The sequence below is a fragment of the Nothobranchius furzeri genome, chromosome 4 (assembly GCF_043380555.1).
Source record: "Nothobranchius furzeri strain GRZ-AD chromosome 4, NfurGRZ-RIMD1, whole genome shotgun sequence".
Classification (NCBI taxonomy): domain Eukaryota; kingdom Metazoa; phylum Chordata; class Actinopteri; order Cyprinodontiformes; family Nothobranchiidae; genus Nothobranchius; species Nothobranchius furzeri.
Window position 1 is genome coordinate 53705402 of NC_091744.1, and position 22892 is coordinate 53728293.

The 22892-nt window shown below is 41.9% G+C and overlaps 1 protein-coding gene across 1 annotated transcript; it reads left to right on the plus strand.

Moving 5' to 3' along the window:
- Window positions 1–702: 702 nt before the first annotated feature.
- On the plus strand, window positions 703–21869 carry LOC107374406 (gastrula zinc finger protein XlCGF57.1). Its single transcript, XM_054732769.2, is given in 4 exon segments — window positions 703–5696; window positions 6568–6680; window positions 16300–17800; window positions 17802–21869. Coding segments are annotated over 3 exon segments (1644 nt in total). The 5' UTR covers window positions 703–5696; window positions 6568–6670; the 3' UTR covers window positions 17935–21869.
- Window positions 21870–22892: the final 1023 nt, after the last annotated feature.

The window sequence follows — 22892 nt, forward strand, 5'->3', positions numbered from 1 at the left end:
GGGCTGGTTAGCTCCATGGAGGGGTTTGGTTGAGTCCAGCTCTCACATGACGATTCATAGACATTACAAATAATCTCTCTCTCTCTCTCTCTGTGTCGTCCTTTTAAGGTAATATGGGATGAATCTAAATTACCTACAAATAATCTTTCTCTCTCTGTGTGTGTCGTCATTTTAAGGTAATATGGGATGAATCTAAAATTACCTATCAAATGGTGGCCCGTACGGGGAGGCAGAGCCGTCAGTGGGAAGCTGTCTTCGGGGAGCTGTGCAGGCGCCACTCCTGGGAAACTAAAAATGTTTCACCGGCCAGTCTTTTAGCCTTGCAGGTAGATTCCCATTTAAGCTCTCGCCTTCCCAAACTCAGGACGAAAGTTCCACGCGGAGGAGAGTAAGTTAATTCATTAAGTTAATTCATTAATTTGCGTCTGTTTCTTTAACCACTGGCAGTGTGGTTTAAGTTGATTGAGGTGGGCCGATTGCAGCCGTGTGTGTGTGTGAACCTCTTGAGTGTGTGAGAAAGTTTGGTTGATGACCGGAAAAAGACGTGTGAGATTGTTTGGCTAAAATCGTTTTGAGCCTGTTTTTGGTAAGGGAGACGATGGATCAGCTCTGGTGAAAACAGCTCCGGAGAGCAGAGTCTCGGTGGGAGATCGCTTCACAGTCCGGCCAGCTGAATAGCACGCCGTGTGAGTACCTAAATTAATTTGCACCTTTTTCCTCAACCGCTGGCAGTGTGTTTTTAAGCTGAGTGTGGTGACAAGGCATTCACACACGACAAGACATTTTCGTGTCCAGCTAGGGGTTGCACTTGTGAACCGTAGAGGTAACACTGAATACGTGAACCGTGGCTGTAGTCCTGGCCTTGAGTTTAGGAGGTTTTAATAAGTCTTGTGTCTGCGCGCACAGGGCGTCCCGCAAAGCTGTGGGTAGTAATTACAGGTGAATGTTCAAATAAACCTAAAACTGTTGCTAAACCAGCGCTGCATTAAAGCAGACGCGGATGGTGAATACACGCAGCAAAAGTGCTGGTGTCGATTGGAGAGGTTGTTGCTAAAATCACACTGCCGCAGGGAATTGTTTAAATATTTTATGGTGCTTACACTAAAATTAATCACCGTTATTTGGCTTAAAGATCTCAAATTGGTCTAAATTTCCGGTCTGTGTTATGTGTGTTGTGATTTTTCTGGTGTCATGGGGCTGAGTCCCATTTTGTGTTGTGCTCAGGACGCCACGCAGAGGGAGTGAGTATCTGATTCAATTGCACCTTTTTCCTATCAATCGGTTGACAGTGTGTTTCATGCATGTGGAGTATTTGCCATTCTCGCACGAAAGACGTTTCTTGCCCCGGCATGAGGACTAGAACTGAGAGTCGCTGGACCAAAGCCTGCTAGGTTTACCTCAAAATAACCAGCGCTGCGTTAAAGCGGCCAGCCGTTGGCACAGGCACACACTCCTTTTGCAGCTGCCGATAGTGGGGAGGGGACCGATTCTGTTTAACGCTGTTTACTTTGAAGTACGTTGAGTTATACAACAGGACATGTTGGCTTCGCGACCCAACGTGTTTGTTTGCTGTATCAAATAGGTACGTGAGATGTACGCTGACGTGGATAGATGATGGTAACTTGCCTGCTTGCAGCACTGCGATAGGAAGCGATGTGCAGCCAGATTAAAGCGGATAGCAATATTAAATTGAGAGATAGAACTAAAGAGAGGTAAAAAACTAGAGAAGGGTTGTAATGTGAATACCCCCACAACGGATAGGTGGGTTGTAATTTGGTTGAATGTGCAAACCACTGCTGAAATCACACTGGGGTTTAGCTTCTACGCAGACTGTTATAATTGGACATTAAAACAAGTTCTGTGCAGGACAACCATATGTTTTTTAAATATTTCATGGTGCAGAAAATTAATCATCGTTATAATTGGCTAAAAAGACTCAAAACCGTTCATAATTCACCCTTGTCGTTCGTTTGTGTGTTTGTGGTTTTGTAGGCTGGGCTGCGTCCCATTTTGTGTTGTGCAGCCTGAGATTCATCTCATTGTGTCTCTGTGTATGAAACCTGCAGGTTCTGTTCTAAGTGTGATTGTGTAGCTGCAGTTCTGTCGGCTCTGTCTGTCTGTCTGTTCTGTTCCGTTCTGTGCATGTATGAAAAAGTATGACTAAAGTTCTGGATGTTGGACCGGTCTGGTGTGTGTGTGTATGGGTTTACGTGAAGCTGTGAGTGTGTGTGTGAAACAAAGGGTAGGAAGTGAAGAGACAGCGTAGTTATGACTGGTGGGAAAGGGAAAAATACAAAGCTAATGGGACCTTAAGAAATCAGCAGTGGAGTGATTTAGTCAGCATTTACAAAAGTTAAAGTTAATGGCAGCAACTGACAAAAAGAAATTGATTAAGGAGGAACGGTTAAAGATAGTGACGATTTGGCTTGATGAGACAGGGGGATGGTTTGATAAGGCTGCAGCCCACCAACAAATCAGATAAGGAAAGAAATGAGAGGTTAGCAGAAAGAAGGAAAAAGCGGACAGGTGGAGAAAAGTAAGAGTTAAAGAAGGCAGAAAGAGAGGAGGTTTTTTTGTTTTATATTCAATTTCTAAATTCTTAATGTTCAAAATACTTTTTATCCAGACAGGAAGGGTTCATTTGATGACAAATTACCCGGGTATGTTTATTAAACTGGTTTGTGCGGTACCTGTTTATGTTCAAAACTGCATAATTGAGCATTACAAAGCAATGTTTGTCATCATTTAAATCTCTCTGATGTCTGTCTTCATGAGACGAGTCTAACTAGAAATGGGCAAAAAGCTCATGAAAGAGTGTGTGTAGAAAACAGTTGCTTTAGTGGCTGCTGACGTTATCTGAAGAAGTTATTTTGACATATGCCCTTATCTGCATTAAAACTAATAGGGTGGAGGTGATTCATGCGATTGCCCCTCAAAGTAAACTAGATCCCTGTGAAAATAATTAAATACCCTTTTTTACAGAGCATGCCATAGTTCCCCTAATCTTTTATTGATGGATTTGACCCCAAGTTACAGAATTTGAAAAGAACATTATTAAAAATACAAACTTTAGAAAGTTCTATATAGATAGTTTAAAACAACCCCAAACTAAATGTTTCGACCTGGTTTATTGTTTCCTCTAGAACTAATTAAGTAGACGTGGTTTAATTTTAACATTGTAATTTATGAGACCTATTGTTTAAATTTTCTAGTCTGATAGATGTAAGCTAGTGTCACCATGTTCTGGATTATTATCATATGACTAAATCATGTTAAACTTGGTGTTCCTGTCATAAGCAGACCTTACACAGTTGACTCAGGAGGGTGTTCAGATCTTTTAAATGTAAATATCAACTCAGCCCCTGCAGACCATAAATGCTAATCATAGTATTTTATTTTGCTCAACAGTAAGGCTGTTTTGTAATTATTTCAACATTTGAGCTATTATTCCATCATTTATTTTCTGTTTAGATTATAAAGTTTAATTGACAAATTGATTGCTTAGATCCTTGTAAATGTGTAAGAAGCTAAAGTGGTGTTTTAACCTTTGATTACCCTAAACACTCTCCTGTAGAAAAGTTGGAGATGGGCTGATTCTCCACAGCCATTATTGACATTTAAATTAGAATGCCTCCTGCCTGAATGCAAAAGTTTCCTGAGCATCTAATCAAGGCTAGACAATGATAAGTATTTGTTTAAACGAAAGGTCATCGATCTTCTTTGATCACAATTTAGAGTGGTGAAGAATGGCCTCTGTGATCATTTCCTGAGACAAGATGAAGGTCCAACAACATTTGTTGATTAAGTTACCCCGTTCAGCTGATTCTAAAGAATGTTGATTAAGTTACCGGTCAGCTGAAAAAATTGTGTAAACTTCTGGGTGTGTCTTCCTAAGACTCCGTGGCACTCTTTTGTGAATAACCTCTTTGAAGCCTCTGTGACGTGATTGGTTTAGCTCTGCTTTAGTGTAATAGTGTGATAGAATCTCTTTGATTAAACTCCTTTTGAGACAAGCTAGTTTTAAAGAATTTGTATGTGTTTTATTTCATTTGTGATAAGGTAAGGCAAACCTTACCAATTTTAACCAGACATCAATTTTGCTTAATAATAAGATGTTGTTTATTGGGGAAAATTGTTGGGGGTCATCCTTCAGTGGCTGCCCCTACCGTAAGATTATTGGATTCATTTTTCACTTTGTGAAGTACTAATGAAACTTGATTAACAGGAAGAAGACCTGAGCGCACCCTGAAAACAAGGAACTATGAGCCCATTGACCTCAGGAAAATAACACAAGTGTTATGAGTACACCTTCATGTGCTGTGTGCAGCTAACTGACAGACTGGGAGACTCCTTGATTTGTGTCCTGCTGTGATGGTGGCAACTCGATTAACAGGTGATAAAGATCAGTGGCTGACCTGCATTGGTTCCTGTAGAAAACATCAAAGGACACGGGTCGGACACAAGAACCTTTGTGCCCCATTGATCTCACCTCCCAACAACCAGCTTCTGTGCTTTCCGAATGCAGGAATGGCTCGCTCAGGAGGAAAGTGGAGACGTAAAGACTTCGGAAGGGGAAGGTCGCCCGGCCATCACCAGCAGGGGGAGTCTGAATTCCCCTGTGCAGCAGCTGTGACAGTTCACGAGGAGGTGGAGACTACTGACCTGCAGTCTAAGATGGAGAAGGAACTGAGCTGATGTAACGCTAAGTCAGCTCAGAGGTTCCCAAAATGATGTCAACAACAGCCAGGTGGCATCTCCATCATGCAACAACAAGTTCCTCCGGCCTGCAGGACGATGCTAGAGCTGAGCACACAGTCAGTGACCAAGACCCACTGCAGTGCATCACACCTGGACTGGAGATGAGGTGCGGGGGTCAAACACCAAGTTCAGGAGGGAACCAGAACCGCAGGCCAGCCAGCCTCGGAAAATACAGAACCTGTGACACCTGTTCAGTCCTATAAGCGATCGATTGCAGCACAGGAGGTAACGACGGATGTGGAGCAGAAGATCCACAAGTGTTTGATGACAAATGATGTGGGTTACCTTAATAAAGCTAGGAGCTCAAGATTATTATGTAGGTTTTGGTGTCTAGTTTATTCATTCCTAATTCCAGGTCTTAACTCTTGCTCTGGGTTTTGTTGACAGAATAATGTATTTTATTTTTATTATTACTCAAAGGAAGCAGTCAGGGGGGATAAATTAATAAAGCTAGGAATGCAGGATAAAATTGGGTTTGATGTCTGGTTTAATGTTGAACTGAAATCTTATTGATTAATTGGTCATTTTAAATTCCAGGTTGGTAAGGTGTGTCCTAATTTCAGAATAATGTGTTTTATTGGTTTAATCTTTTCTTGCTCAAAAAGTCACATCAGGAGGGAATGTTGGGTATTTTTATAATTGTACCTTTTTGAGGCCTAAAAGATGCCAATTTTGTGTTATTGACACTGCATGAATCTCTGTTTTTGCCAACTGTTGTTGTTCATGAAAGGTTGAGCAAGGAGGTTGATTGCAATTGAAACCTCTGTAACTCTGTAACCTGAGAAGGCCCCGCCTTCTCCCCCATCCTTTGCTGTGAATAAAGCCCCTGGGAAACTGAGGAGACTTGGGAGTGACGTGGGGAAGCCTCGGAGGAGGTTTCTCTGCGTTAACTCTCCATGTTTTGGGGACTCAGGGTAATATGAGTAAAAGGTTTTAAGGTAATATGGGATAAATCTAAATTACCTACAAATAATCTTTCTCTCTCTGTGTGTGTCGTCCTTTTAAGGTAATATGGGATAAATCTAAATTACCTAACACCGTCTTCTATCAACTGTCCCTCGGCATTCTTCAAATATCCAAAAGATGCCCGTACTTCCGACTTTGTCTTCTTTGAGGGATAATAAATGTCCTCCTGAGCGCTGCCGCCTCCTCCTCTGGCCATTATTTCAGCTTTAGCTTCAAGAAAGTTTTGGTTGTAAACAACAAAGCGCGCATGTGCCGCCGGCAACTTCAGCAGATGATACGGTGGCTGGTAAGGGTCACCACGCCTACACCGCAGCCACGGTAAATCCACCGAGATAATATGAAATGAGTATCCAGCTCATCCCTAGCTGTAACCACCCTGCCCTGCCTCCTCCTCCTTGCTGCCTGCCGGCTGTGATCACAAGCAACAACAGAGTAGTTCCCGCTGCTTCTTTGGGTAACGGAGCAAAAAAAACAAACAAACAATAAAACTTGGATCTTGTAGGCATGGCACTGGGATTTCAGCCGCCACGGCTACGCCTATGTAAGGGAAACACTGTTGTTGGCTCCATGAGATGCTGCCATGCTGGATTTGACTTTTAGTGAGCCACCAGACAGAACTAAACAGGAGAAACCATTGTTAGTATTTTTGTAGAGCATCCATCTTCAATTTAGTCAGTAGCTGGAAGAACAGAAGAGAACTCTGTGAACTCTGGTGACCAGAGGTCCTCTTTTCCAGACTGGATCTGTCCTCAGCTGATCAGAACCAAAGCGTTGGATCTTTAATCTCCTGCGTTGTTCTGAAGCAGCATCTTAATCAGCTCTCCTGCTTTGTTTCTATTGCAGCTGCTAGCTAAACACGGCTAAAGAAAACCTGCTACCACTTCAGGATCATCCATCAGCTGGGACTGATTCATCGTGTGTTCTTCACCACCGCAACCTGGACAGCATGGACACAGGTACTGGTGGATGAATGACTGAAACTTTTTGCCAGCCGTTTTTTTCCAGCAAAAATATAGTTTATAAAAATCTATTTAATACTATATTTCTACTACTGATGACACGGAACAAATTATGATGAATGATGGTTGAAACAAGATAACAGACAATGAATGAGATGATGGGATGTAAGCTTAGATGTTACGTAGCAAAACCTTATGAAGAACAACAAAGTTTTGGTTGTAAACAACAAAGCGCGCATGTGCCGTCGGCAACTTCAGCAGATGATACGGTGGCTGGTAAGAAACCTAGAAACTAGTGATGTCTGGGTTGTAAAATCAGTCTGACTGTACGGTTTAACAAACTATCAATAATTCAAAAAACCCATCCGTGCCAGTTAGGCAGAGACTACAGACCCTTGTGGTGAAGGTTCCCGGTGCGATCCAGGGGGTCTGCGACGTCGGTACGGACAGACTGCCGGTGGAGTTGGACTTCTTGTATTGGCGCACATAGCTCTACCCCAATACGGCCCATGTGGTTTGAGAAACCTTCCAGGTGACTGCAGAAAGCTGGCCTAATTGTTCTCATCTGATGCCACTTGCAAAGAAGGCTTTCTAGGTCACAGCCCTCATTTGAAGACATGAGGTCTGCATGGTGTTCCTATCAAATGGCTGTAAAAATGGCTAAATCCACTTTTTTATCTGATATTATTAGCTGTAATAAGTAGGGATGTCCCGATACAGCGCTGTTCTCTTCCGATGTGATACCGATATTGCAGCCTTCAGTTTCAGCCAATACCGATATCAATTCGATACGATATCAGCCTGAATCATACATACTTTTACCTATTTCGTATGAAAGGATATATCAGGAAACACATTCCTTACAGGAATACTTTGCAACTTTTGCATATTTTTAGATCAGTTTCTTGAGCCAGTAGGTGCTAAAATGATCCTTTACAGGGTTAATGAAATGTCACTAATAGGCATTTTTCACCGGCCAAACTGGCATGGAATGCGAAGGATCGGGTCGCTAAATATTTTGTTTCGAGTGTTGAACCATTCCAGGAAACCTACCCGGACCGGACCAGAGCGGAACCCCTTCTGATGTGGGTCCAGAGATTTTTGGTCTGGGCGGAGCCACAGCGTAAAAGGTCTAGGGTTGATTGGGGGAGAAATTACGTAACTACCCGCGACAATCCCAGGTGATGGAAAAGAGCTAACAGTGTTCCAGTGATTGTGTTTGGCTGTACTCCTTGTGCGCGAAAATGCCTGCAAATAATGGCTTTTGGCCCAATGCGGAGCTTCAAACGTTCCTCACCATCATCGGAGATAGCAACATTCAGGCCGAGCTGGATGGGATGATAAGAAATGAGAAAGTCTTTAAAGAAGTTTCTCAGCACATGGCAGCTGAAGGATTCCAGCGCACCTCCGAACAGTGTCGTGCGAAGCTGAAAAAAATAAAAGCCCACTACAGAAAAGTTAAGGACAGCAACGACCGTAGTGGGAATGGGCGAAGTACATGGAAGTGGTACGATGTGGTGGATGCTATTTATGGATGCAGACCGTCAAACCTAGGCAGCGAAGCAGGCCTGGACTCGGCGACCAGTATCCTGGAGTCACTCGTAAACCCTGTTGGTAAGCATTTCCTTTGTTGTCTTTTTAGCTCTGCAGGCCATTAACTGCAGCACCAAAAACACTGAATAGTAGCAGCACCTATTTAAGAAATGCCCAGCAAGTAAAGAGAGGATTTACCCCCTTGTGTTAACTAGCCTTAGCATCCCCTCGTGTTTATGTTAACCTTCATTTAGCATTCCCTCGTGTTTTTTAACACGCTGTTCGTAATATAAGCCTTTCATGTTTAGCATGTCCTTGTTGCGTACATGAGGCTGGAGTGGAGTTTGCCTTTCTTGTTAGCATCTCATTGTTTAAAACGTGACAAAATCAGTTAGCCTTTCACGTTAGCATCTCATTGTTTTATACAGCTGAGCACCCACAGTGAGGAGCAGCGAGCTGATCTAATATTATAAAGATCCCAAAAGTCACGCCAGCAGTGTTTTTAGCCTAGAGTGGACTTATCACAAGTATATATTTTTCGAATGAATAAGAATATAACATAAAATTGCTATTAATCTGTACATCACTAGCAAATTACTGCCATCTAGTGGGCACATTCCAAATGACAAAATGGCCTTAACTCATGGTAGTATTATTAAGTTTACTATATGCCTATATGCTCTTTTACTGTAAAAATATTGTGCTTTTCTTCCTGATTTACTTTGTGATGTTTTCTTACTGATTTATTTTTTGATGTGTGTTTTTCAGACACATCTGAAGCTGAAAACACTCCCTCTTCAGAGGAACCATCCACTTCCTCAAGTAGCACTCCAGGACATTCTGTGCCACCATCACCTCTGTCCACTACCATTCGAGAGGAACATCTACCATGTCGTCGACGCACAGGTAGTGTCTGACCATTCTAAAAATTGCTTTGTGCATAAACAAAATTGACAAGTTCACAGGACAACTGACATTTTGTTATCCATATAAACACAAATGTAATTGCCAGTGTTGTTGTTTCCAGGTGACCGAAGACGGCGATTGGAAGCACGCACTCAGATGATATTTGATGAGTTGCAGATCGCAGATGGCAGGCAGATGGACAGAATGGAAGGCATAAGCCGGGAGCAGGTTAACTGGATGCAACAAGACACTGCAGCAGCAAGGCAACATGAATTACAGATCGCAGAGCAATATTTTGAACATTTGGGTGCCCTAAATGCTGTTCTTGGACTGGTCGCACAAATAATGGGCAGCTCCTCTGACTTCCTGCCACCACCCAGGCAGTAAGGGGTTGTGTATTTGTCCTGTAGTTTTTTAATCCCACGTTTGTTCTTTTTATCAATAAAATTTCAAAGAAAAACAAGGTGTGCATGAATTGTATTGGCAACAATTTACCTCGCAAATTTAAATTTACATAATAAATGTAGATTACATTACAGCCCACCTTAAATACATGTTAAAATGGAAAGGTGCAACAGTTTGTAATTATGTTGTTTATTTACATTTTTTCCCTTTAGTTTTTAAAATACCAATATTTGAGTAAAATAGTGTACTTTATTAAGTTCTGAAAATAAAACAAACATTTCAGTTCAAACTACAGGTTTCCAACAGTTAAAAGTGTCAAAACAATAAACAAAGTAAATGGAAAGACAAAACAAATTGAGGTCAGCGGTTGAAGTGTCGCATCAGAGCTTCACGCACATCACTGCCCTCCTCTGCAACTTCCTGCATATTTGCAACCACTGGTTCATCAGCAGGTGCGTCACATTCTACATATTCCTCCCCATGGCTCTCACAGATATTGTAAAGCACACAACAGGTCAGCACCGTGTATTTAAGAAGCGCTACATCACTGTCGTTTCTCTTCAGAAGACATCGCCACCTACCCTTAAGCCTCCCAAATGCATTTTCGACCACAACTCTGGCTCTGGATGTTTTCCTGTTGTACGCCTGTTGTTCTGCAGTGAGACGACCGTTATCTGAAAATGGTTTTAGGAGCCAGTTCTGTAGAGGATAGGCAGAGTCCCCGAGCACATAAAAGCCTACATTTATTCCCTCAATGTTCTTGGTGCTAGTCGGGTGCAGTTGTCCATGAGCAACCAAGTCCCAAAATGTGGACAATCGCAGCACATGGGGATCATGTAAGCTACCTGGCTGACCTGCATTAACATTCCAGAACATGCCTCTGCCATCCACAATGCCCTGGAGGATTATGGAATGCCAACCTTTCCTATTGAAATAGTCTGTGTGGAATTCCTGTGGTGCTATTATTGGGATATGGGAACCATCGATGTTACCCACACACTAAGGAACCCCCCACCTGGTCTCAAAATAGTCAGCCATTTCCTGTAGCTTTTGCAGAGTTGGAAAAGCATAACCTCGGCAGGCAAGATTTTACAGACAGCCTTACAGAAGTCCTGCACACAGCAGCACACAGAGGTCGTGCTTACACCAAAAAGAAGCCAGATGCTCCTGTATTCACTGTTAGTTGCAAGCTTCCACAGTGCAATTGCAACTCTTCCTGAGTGGCACGCAGGCTCTGACGTTGGTGTTCATCTTCTGCATGGCTGGACGGAGCTTGGAACAAAGATATGAAAATGTCTCTTCTGACATTCTGAAATGAGCTATCCAATCTGACGGAGTGAAGTTTGGCATGGTCACATTCCAGAAGGCACTGGCACGGCTGAAGGCCCACACAGTTGGTTGCCGTCGCTGATTCAAAAGAGCCAACTAAAAAAAAATTCAAACAGTCATAACACAGTAAAAGTAAAAACAATAGTGCAGTGAAAAAGATTGAAACAGTATGGTTATAGACAAAAAGTTCACATAAATATAATTTGTTCAAGGTTAAAATAACAGCTGTTCTTTATGGAGCTACCAGTGACAGGCTATGTTTTGTTCACTTTATTAAATGCACAAATGTGGTATTGCTTGTAATCATCAATATAATTAATTATAATAATTTCAACAAAGCTGCACAACTTATCTGTGACATGCCCAGGAAGTAAAGAGTGATGGATTCAGGCCCTCGTGTTGACTAGCATCACCATGTGTGCAGAAGCTGTTTGAAACCTGCATAGTTGGTTGTTGGCCTTCCATGTTTAGCATGTCTTAGAAAACAATCAATATACAACCAAACCATTTGATTTTGGTGCTTTTTTTAGTTTGTCTTTTTTGGTAGTTGCCTTAGACACCCCCTCAGAGATTATAATGACATATTACAGCTTTAGAAGTTACTTACCACCTGGCGCCTCCGTCTTTGTCTAAACAGTAGAAAGTTATGCCTCGTGTCCGATATTAATTTCAGAAAGCGTTGTCACCTTTCAGCTGCCCTCCTCCTCGATGCGCACAGCATAGCTCTAAACGTTATCGTGATGTGGGTGTAAAGAATATACCAAACACCAAGAACAGAAAGAACGCGCTGCTCACTGGACTCCATTGTTGTTGTGTTTTGGCGCGTTCTCGTCGCGCTGTATGACGTTAAGGCACACATTGCATGTGACGCATTACGCTACCCTGCCTAGTAACTGGAGCCTGGAATGCAATAGAAATGCTTGCCAGAAAACTTCTAGACCCATACCTGTCCATAATGCCCAGACCTGACCGTTCCAGACCAGGCGATGGAAAAGAGCTATTAGACCCTATAGCCCTCTATGGCCACAATACCGTATTTGCAACTTGCAGCCTGGCGGACCGCTCTGTTGGTACTTGAAAAAAATTGAGCTTGTAGTCACAAAGAAAGGCTGGGAGACAATTCAGCTGTTAGATTAAGGTGTTGAAAAGACAAATAGACAGCGAGGAGAAAAGTTTCACTTCACTTCACTGTTGAGAGAATTAAAAACGGACACCAGGGAGTGCTAAAACAAGCAAAACTGCCTAATCTGCCTTTGAACAAAGAAAAGCCAGACATTAAGTGAAAAAACAAAACGACAGACCAAATATTTATTAACCATTGGCTGCATGAATGTGAACTTTGATGATAATGTATAACAAATGAATTGAAGAATAATACATTTGACCCTGAAAATATTTTAAGTCAATAAATAAACAAAAACATGTTTTTAAAGTGCAAAATACTAATTCAAGGTCACTTCAGATATTTTTACTAGTAGGAGGGCACAAAAGACAAAAACATATTACTGTTCATTGACTATTAACTGCTACAAGTTCTGTGTCCAACGTTTCAATTTCACAGTCTGCCAAAAGTACTGTATTTTCACGACCATAGGGCGCACCGTGTTATAGGACGAAGCTTCAGTTACAGGTGTCTTTTTGGTATTTAACACATACAAAAGGCGCACCGGGTTATAGTGTGTGGGCGTGGGCACGGTAAAACGTACCGGTAAAACATCTGTGCGGGCTCGGGACTCGGAACATATCAGTGCAAACCAGACATTGTGAAAATTATAAACAGCCAAAAGCATGCTTCACTTTACTGGTCTAGTCCTGGTTCAGACCTGGTTTAGAGGGCACGTGCACTTCCTCATTGTGTGCGCTGACGGCTCGTGCTCTTCTAATGGGCTCGACACACGGGAGGCAACTTCGCCTCTCCTCCATTCATTTTCAATGAGATGCGCGACAAAGCTATAATCGCGGGTCTCCCTCCTACTAAAGCCGGGCGTACACCGGGAGTGCTGCAGGAGGACACACAGGGATTCATGGGGGTTGGATGAGTGAAACGAAATAAAGTAGATCTGTGTTTTGTGATCAGTTTAATTTGACATGAACACGACAAGCACACTTTCTTGACAATCTTTGTGAGTAAAATACGTGTAGAAATAAAAACGAACAGCGTGTGTTATTAGGGAAATAGCGGGCGAGCAGTGTTGATGCATGATTGTGCATGCGCTGTGAGCGGTTCTGGTACTTTTTGGGTCGCAGCTGCTCGCAGCGTCGCATTAAGCACTGGTGCGCTGTGTTGAAGTTCAGAATGTGTTTACCGGTAGTTGGTGGATTTAACCACATAAACTTTCCACGTGAACAAAATCATATGTGTGTTATTAATAGGCCTAAGAAAATAGTGTGATTTGAATTGTGTTTTATTAACCCTCTGGGGTCCACTGACACGTTCCGCGTCTTTTGAACAGGTCTGATTTGGGAAGCTGTAGCAGCAAGACTCCGCCTCCCTGAGTTTTGGTTTCAATTCAGCTTTAAAAAGGAGATTATAAACTACACCCCAGTTTTTACATTTTGTTAATAGGCAACGTAAAAGCTGAGTTATACTTCAAAACGACCTATTTTTAGACAATCTGATAACTTGTCAAAACAGCAGTTTAGTAATCCGTGAGAGGGAATGTGCTTGTGAACATAAAAAAACCCACAAAAACATGAGATCCTTTTGCTGTTGGTGGAAATCTCACATATTCAGTTGATGAAAAGCATCATTATGTAGCTGAGAGAGAGAGGAGGGCTGCACGAGTAACGAGATGTGTGCAAAAAGGAGCCGCTTCGCGGGGAAAGGAGTGGCGCGAACGGAGTAACAACAAACAATTATACAGATATTGACGGTAAACTTCATATTTTGGAGCGATACAGACAGATATATTGTCGCTGCAGTTTGGTAGGCTTTTATTGGGCTTTAATAAAGGATGATGAGAAGGATAGATGTCCACCAGGCAGTTCAGATAGTACGGCTGTTTTTTGAACTGGAAGCAGAGGAAGTGGACGGAGACTCACATTCGGAGTCTGAGGCAAATAGCGAGGATGTTGATGACGATGTGGCAGATCCAGTCACAGCTCTTTATGTGTTTGAAACCCCTCTTGAGAGCTGTGATTGGCTAGCCAGAGTCCTGGTAGGAGCTGCTGAGGTTCCAATGGAGCATGCCTAGACCATTCCTTGCAAAGCAAGAATTTGGTCTAGTTCACTAGGCTAAAGGTTTCAGGCAGCGTTTGTTGTTTAAAGCCAGGGAATTGTTTCTTCGTCTCCGTGGTCTTGTGAAAATCCTCATGCAGCTTTGTGTGATGCTTCTTCAAATGCGCAATGAGGTTTGATGTATTAAATTTCCCTGGGTCTGTCCCACAATGGGAAACTTCTCCATGACAAGTGTTGCACTGAGCAACACTGTCTTTTTCATGCTTCAATGAAAAATACTGCCACACAGCCGACATGTCTCTGGTTCCTTGCTATTTCCCTAGCAGACACGTTCTGATCACGTAATGTGGGCTTTGCGTGCTGGATCTGGACGCTGCTGGATAGAATACCTGGAACGGAATTTACACGGAACAGACTGCTTATATCGGACATTTTTAATGCAGTCCGATATAATCCGATACAGGTTTTTTGGTAGAAATCGGACCTATTTCCGATATCTATATCAGAATGGGACATCCCTACTAATGAGCATAACCCAAGAGTACTATTTTCTACCGTAGATGAGATTTTAAATCTTTCGTGTGCAGGTGGACTTAAAGCCTCTTCGACTACTGCTGAGAGGTTTCTGACATAATTTATAGGCAAAACTGAAACTATTCAAGCTCAAATTCCCCAGCAATTTTGTTCTATTGATGAAGATATCTGTTTTGATTCAACTACTTTGAATTCTTTTGACTCTGTATCCCCAGATATGTTGTATGAAATTGTTGGAAGGATGAAACTATCCAGCTCTGCTTTCGACATCATTCCATCCTCTATTGTTAAGAATGTTTGGCCAGCTATTTCAAATATGGTTCATAATGTAATCAACTACTCTGCAGTGTGGGGAAGTTCCAAAGAGTCTGAAAAGAGCTGTAATCAAACCCCTTCTTAAGAAACCCGGTCTTTATGTCTTGGTATTATCCAATCATCGACCTATTTCTACGCTGCTATTTCTTCCTAAGGTTCTTGAGAAAGTCATTTTTAAGCAATTGTCAGACCATTTAGGTAGTAACAAATTTTAGAAGTTTTTCAGTCAGCTTTTAGAACAAAGCATAGTACTGAAACTGTGCTTGTGAGAGTGTTCAATGATATTTACAAATATACTGATGTTGGTGATGCTCCCCTGAAATGTAGGGTCCCATAGGGCTCTGTACTTGGTCCTCTGCTTTTCAATTATATTTGCTCCCTCTTGGAGCCATCTTCAGGAAATATGAACTTGACTTTCATCTTTATGCTGATGACTGTCAGGTCTATGCTCCTTTTAAAGCTAAGGATTTAGCTCCGAGTTGTCTTCGTGAGGTTAATGATTGTGGATGGGTTGTAATTTTCTCTAGATTAATGAGTCTAAGACTGAGTTGATTGTGTTTGCACCAAGTGGTGCTCCTGTAGTTACTCAGTCTCATATGATGCAAAGGATGTTGTGTCTAATTTGGGTGTTAAGATTGATTCTCAGTTTAAATTTGATGTTCAAGTCAATAATGTGGTTCAAGTATGGTTTTTTCACCTAAAGAATCTTTATAAGTCCTTTTGATGGGAAATCATTTTGATGAGCTTATTAATGCATTTAATGCTTTTTGTTTAGACTACTGCAATAGTCTTTACTTGGGTGTTGATCATGGATGTATTGCTATGCTGCAGCTCGTCTTTTGACAGGCACTTGTGGATTTGATGATATCACTCCAGTTGTTGCCTCTCTGCATTGGATCCCAGTTCAGTTCTGTGTTCAATTTAAGATTTTGATTCTGGCCTACAAATGTTTAAATGGCCTTGCTCCTAGCTCTTTATCTGGAATTCTACTGCCATATGTCCCAGCTTGTGGTTCTGAACTAGTGGGCATGCAGAGAGGCATAGAGCAATACATATTACATTCAGTTGATTGAGTCCATGGTCAAGAATTAATAAACATACATTTTTCCCAAACAGTATCTCTAGGCTCCACAGTAGCAGCGACGGACGGCTGGTTTGACCGGCTTTGAGAGGCGTTAATCAGAATATGCAGATAGCGTTTTTTTTTCCTTCTACCAATCGCATAGTGATGTCTGGATGTAAAAGCAACTCATTAGATTCATAGTTATTTGTAAAAGTCATGCATTACCATAAATAGTAATGTGTTTACCAACATTGGTTATGTATATTACTGATTACAAAAACACCCCTAGGTATTTTGTCTTCTCTTTTTACTGAATATTTTTATTTTATATATTTCTGCTTGGTTCACTGCAGAGTCAAGGAAGAGAGAGGAGACAGATGAGAAACCTCTGCTCTTACATTTCCACAACCATCCAATGAAAGACGGAGGTGTCCCAACCAGCAGCTTGGCTGGGCAGATGACGGCAAAAGTTGGTGGAGGAGCAGAAACTATCAAGAACCTAGATCTGGACCCTAATGAAAAGACATCTGATTCTTCAGATATTGAAGTTAGTGGAGAAGATGAAGATGATGTCAATCTAGACTCTGAGCGTTCAGACTCTGGGCCTGAAACTGGAAACGGAGACCATGGCTGTAACGAGAACAAGTCTTCGGAGTCAGATATTAAGACCGTCAACAAATCATTTAGATGCCCTGTGTGTGGTATACGGTTCCTCCACAAGTGGTCTCTTCAGAAACATGTGAGAGTGACAAGTCATTCAGCAGTAAAGTGTTCGGTTAATGCAAAATGTGTGAAAGAGAAGCAACATGGAGGCTCATGCAGAAAAGTCCAGAAACAACTGAAATCATTTAGTTGTGATGACTGTGGGAAAAAATTTAGCCAAAAGTCCAGTTTAACCCATCATATGAATGTCCACACAGGACAGAAGCCCTTTGCTTGCGAGCTGTGTGGGAATAGATTTAGTGAAAAGGGAAATTTAAACACACACTTGAAAGTCCACACAGGAGAGAAGCCTTTTGCCTGTGAGCTCTGTGGATACAGATGTACCAAAAAGGCACATTTAAACGATCACATGAGAGTACACACAGGACAGAAGCCTTTTGCCTGTGAGCTCTGTGGATACAGATTAAGACAAAAACATGGATTAAACAAACACATGAAAATCCACACAGGAGAAAAGCGTTTTGCTTGCGAGTTCTGTGGGAATAGATTTAGACAAATACATAGTTTAAACACACATATGAAAGTCCACACAGGAGAAAAGCCTTTTGTTTGCGAGCTCTGTGGGAATAGATTTAGTGAAAAGGGAAATTTAAACACACACATGAGAGTCCACACAGGAGAAAAGCCTTTTGCCTGTGAGCTCTGTGGACAAAGATTTAGCCAGAAACATATTTTAAACACACACATGAAAATCCACACAGGAGAGAAGCCTTTCACCTGTGAGCTCTGTGGAAAAAGATTTAGGCATAAACCTAGTTTAAACACACACATGAAAGTCCACACAGGAGAGAAGCCTTTTGCCTGTGAGCTATGTGGAAAAAGATTTAGCCAAAAGACAACTTTAAAGAGACACATGAAAGTCCACACAGGAGAAAAGCCTTTTGCTTGCGAGCTCTGTGAGAATAGATTTAGTGAAAAGGGAAATTTAAACACACACATGAAAGTCCACACAGGAGAGAAGCCTTTTGCTTGCGAGCTCTGTGGGAATAGATTTAGTGAAAAGGGAAATTTAAACACACACATGAGAGTCCACACAGGAGAAAAGCCTTTTGCCTGTGAGCTCTGTGGACAAAGATTTAGCCATAAACATATTTTAAACACACACATGAAAGTCCACACAGGAGAAAAGCCTCTGTGGAAAAAGATTTAGCCGAAAGACACATTTAAACAGACAGATGAGAGTCCACACAGGCTTTTCGCCTGTGAGTTCGGTGGAAAAGATTTACCCAAAAGATCAATTTAAATGGTCACAAAAGAGTCCTTAAAGGACAGAAGCATTTTGCTTGTGAGCTCTGTGGACAAAGATTTCGCTGTAAGAAAACTTTAAACAATCATCTAAGCTTCCACTAGGGCTGAATGATCTATTGCAGGGGTCTCCAACCTTTTTTGGCCCGTGAGCTACTTTTACACAATGAAAGTACAGCAGAGTTACTGCCATATAATTTATTTACATTGATACTTTCCATGTGTGAACGTGCTTATGTTAAACATGTTATACTTACTATATTAACATGCATTGTACTCACAAGTTGATTTCTCTGTATTTCAGTACATCAGTATATATATTTTTTAAAAGTATAAGTAAACTAGTGACATTCTGAAAACCAAATTGAACAAAACATATTTAGTTTTTTTTAACTAATCAGATACTTTCAGATAGTGAATAACAAATCTACTTCATGTGAATGATTTGGTATTTTTTTAGAAGGTTAGTAACATAAGTTTTTAAGCACACAGGAACAGCTAACCTGTAAAGCTGATGATATTTTATATAAAATAAAGGCTAAATATGATGAAAACACAAAAGTCTAAATAGTTTGAATTGAAGTAAGAAATGTAAAATCAGAAATAAGATTTGTTCCTGCTCTCCTGATTTATTGAATAATTTTTATGTTTTTTTTTTTGTCTTGAAAGTTAAGTTTTGCTGCGTTCATTGCTGATAATATTAAGGTTGGAGGTTTATCTTCTTTTCTGCATGTTTTAGGTTTTTTCTCCGCAGGTCTGAAGGCTGTGCGTTACACAGAGCAGAGAGACAGAGAGCAAGAGACCACAACCAAAAGAAATGATCACATCATACAGGGGTGGACCGTTAAAGCGCCCGAGCGCCAATGGCGCTAATTTTTCTCGTCGTGCGGTAAATACTTGACGACTTACCGCCCGGGTGGCGCCCAAGCCTTGTTTGTCATTTACACACCGGCTTTCACCTACATCATGGCCCCGCCCTGTAGGAAGCCGCCGTTTTCGTTTTGCGCGCGTGAACCTGCGCTCCTCTAGCCACGTACTGCACTTGTACGATTCACGCACGTACTGCATGATTCTAGTTGTAGTCACGTGAACTATTAAAGATGAAGTGGAACCACGCTAGAAACACACAAGCATGCAAGAAGATCGCGCCACCATAGGGTTTGGATTTCTTGATGAAATCTCTGGGAAAACGCTTTAAAACTGTTGAGGAGAAGCGAGACAGTTCGAAACGGTATGAAGCAGAGAAGCGTGTGCGTAGGTGGAATGATTCTTGGCGGTTTAAAGAAGACGGGAGGCGCAGAGAATGGCCGTGTTCGAGTTGAGCAAAGCCGGCGTTTAACGCCGGGGACACACCGGCCGCGGAAGCGCCGAGAAGCGAATCGCTCACGAAATTCGGCCGCTGCTCGCCGCTCCTCAGTTCAGATCAGACGCACCCCAGTCGAGGCGCGCCTCGGCTCAGCTGTAGTTTTTCTTTTAACTACTTGGTGTCCTCCATTTCCCCTCTGCCTTTTCTCAGCTCTTTTCCTCTACGTGTGTGTGTGTGTGTGTGTGTGTGTGTGTGTGTGTGTGTGTGTGTGAACCTATGGTGTGAACCAGTTGTTTCTGCCAGTTGAATCTCTTGGAACCCGCTCCAGTTCTGCAGCTGTATCCTAACAGTTTCTTCTGAAATGGGTACTTAAATAACCATGTTTTTCGGGGGTTTTACAGCTCTTTATGTGTCCTTGTGTTTCTCAACTTCCATAATTAATTTAAAGTCATCCATCTTAACTGCTTGCCTCAGACTTTCTGCCTCTCTGTCCTGTTTGCTCCGGTAAAAAGACACCCAAAATCACTTACCCCTTCACGTGGTCACACACACACACAAGTTTGATGTGTGTGTGTGTGTTTGTGTGGTTTTTCTGCAGTGTCGAAAACATTTTACTGCGGAATTTTATTTTGAAATGCTTTCTTTTGTTAAATTTCCCGGCCTTCCTCTTATGTCTAGGTTTGACTTCCTGCCAGAATTGACGCTATTCACCCGCGGCTCGCAAAAAAAAGAGCAGAAGCCGAAATGATCGCTGCACGGCGCGGGCTGAAGCGCCGGCGCAAGGCGATTCGCGACGCTTCAGCGGCCCATGTGGTCTATAGAATAGCTTAACAAGGGTGCCGAATGAAGGCGGTCCCATTTTCGCGGCGCTTCAGGGGCCGGTGTGTCCCCGGCGTAAGTCGGACAGATTTCCCTACATGTGTAGCTCGGGGGTGACGATGGCTGAAGATATCGCGTTAGCATTCACACTTGTTCAATTTTCAATTTTAATTCTGGTGCCTGTTAGCAGCTGAAACACATCCTCACGTGCTTGTGGATGTCATATATTCTATATGAAAAATGACTAATAATAAGTAAAGGTTATCAGCTGTAGGTTTAGTGTGCTCATAGGAAAGGTGACAAAAGAAAACAAAATACATTTCTCTTTATGGCCTATATAGTTGTCATCATCAACATAACATGATTTACAGAATACATGTGACCAACTAACATTTCATGTTCTACCACCGGATGTTTGGATCAAAATATGAACCAATCAGATCTTAGATCAAGTGAGAGCCAGGCGTTTCCCGTCATCCCCTAGGTTTTGCAGCCGGTAGAGAACAACTGCAGCGCCTTGCTCCAAAATCTGCGGCCGCCTTGATCTCACGAGGTTATCGTTGCCTACGTATGCATGACGTCAGAGCAAGTCGGGGTCAAGTCGGACACAAATCTAACCGGCATGCGCTGCTCGCCGATCACTGCTGGTCTAATCTGCGCAGAACTGGCTCATCTCGAACACAGCCAATGGCTCGAGTACAGCGAAGCGGAGTTGGTGATGTACTGCGTTATGTGCCAGAAGTCTGTGACGACAAAATCGAGTTTTGTTGAGGGAACAAACAAATTCAAACTTGAATACGTTATTATGTTTGTGAATGTGTACAAAATAAAGGTTTATTACATTTAAAACGATTCAGTTGTTATTTTGACTCGTTTTGGCAGCTGACCAGCGGGGCCGGTAGATTCTTGGCGGGGCCGGTAAATTTTCAGAGTTACCGGCCCGGCTGGCCGGTTGGTTTTGAAGTTAATGTCCACCCCTGTCATACCAATCTTAAAATATTTACATTGGCTTTCAGTAACTTACAGGATTTATTTCAAAGACCTTTTACTTACTTTTAGATCATTAAATGGCCAATGACCTCTGTATAGAGCAGAGATGTTTGAAACGTATCACCCTTCAAAATCACTTAAGTCAGCAGATAAATCCCAACTGGTACAACCCAGAGCCCGCACCAAGCACGGAGAGGCTGCCTTTAGCTGCTATGCGGTTCGTCTCTGGAACTGTCTTCCAATAGACATTAAGACCTCTCCCACCATTTCCATTTTTAAATCCAGATTAAAAACTAAACTTTTTCATGATGCCTTCTATTAACCTATCCTTGCATCTGTGCTCTATTAGGTCTTTATCTGTACTGTGTTGAATTTATTTTATATGTATTTTTATGCATACCTATTCTGTACTGTTTTATTGTGTATCATTGTGTAATTAAAGTGAGTAGTTGTAATAAAGTGTAGTTATTGTGTAAAGCAGTATTACTAGGAATGATTAATAAAAATAAAAACTATAATTGAACTTGAGTTACATGGTAATAACAATTTAAGAACTCAGAAACAACAATACACTAACTTACTAAGTAATTACCATGTAAGTACTAAGTAATTACAGGACTGTTAAAGAAAGTGCTACCAATAATTGTACTTAATATGCTTTTATTTTTGTGTACTATGTTCTGTGTCAATATTCTTTTATTTTATTTTACACAACATGATGTGACATTTTAACTTTTTCATTTCACTTGTGATTGTTTTAACTATGTGAAGCACATTGGGCTACCGTTTTGTGTATGAAATGGGCTATGTAATAAACTTGACTTGAGAGAGAGTTTACAATCATGTTTTGTTACTAAATGAGACTCAGCTGAAACTGGGGGGAAATATATGATGAATCTTAATCACAGGAGATGTCCAGAGTTTTTGAAGCCCGTGTTCATCATGTCGTGGGTAGGCCACAAAGAGGCTACACTCACACCCAGTTCTTGGGACCACAGACATATATATTGACTTGGGACTGTTTGTATGTAAATATTGTTGACTGCTTGGCCGCTTTATCAGAACCAGAGACGTATGTGTAACAGACCATCTGGGTGTTCAAGGGGCCGTATGTGGAGGGCCACACAGAGGCTACGCTCACACCCAGTTCTTTGGACTATGTAAATGTAGCAGGACTGGTTGGCGTCTCAACCAGTTGATCGGCCAGCCTATCACACATTAATCAAACCATCCCACCATTAAAACATATTACAGATGACAACAACTCTACTGCTTGTACTATAAGATTAATGCACACAATTTAATTTAAGACATTTAACTGCATGTGTGTGTTTGCACTGAATGTGCTCGTGCGCATGGTTCACACGTACGACCATCTAGAACAAAGTAGGAATTAACCGAAAGAAAGCGAATTGACTACATATTGATTTGGTACAAGCATGCTCGCTCTCGGCGGCTTTCACTCTGTGATTTAATCCCAAAATGCACAATTTCCTTCCGTCATATCAAGAGAAGAAACAAAACACTTTCTAACACCTTAACCCCCAAATTCCACTACCTCCGCTCCGCCCCCGCCTTCCACAGCCGCTCGCTTCCGAACTCAATTTTTACTGGTACCTGCTCTACAACGGCTCCGCTCCGGTGCGGAGACCTGAGGTGGGCAAACAAGCATGCGCGGGATTTTCGAGATCTTGCGATACAGTCCGAGCAATAAACACGGAAGTTAGATCCAAACACCGGTTGTGTGGGAGAAGCATCGAAATGAACTGTTTAATCTGCCCATCATTTGTGTTGAGAGATCAGCAGTGTTTGGATCAACCAAGTGTGACTACTTTGATAGTGGAAACTGTATTTATGGCTTAC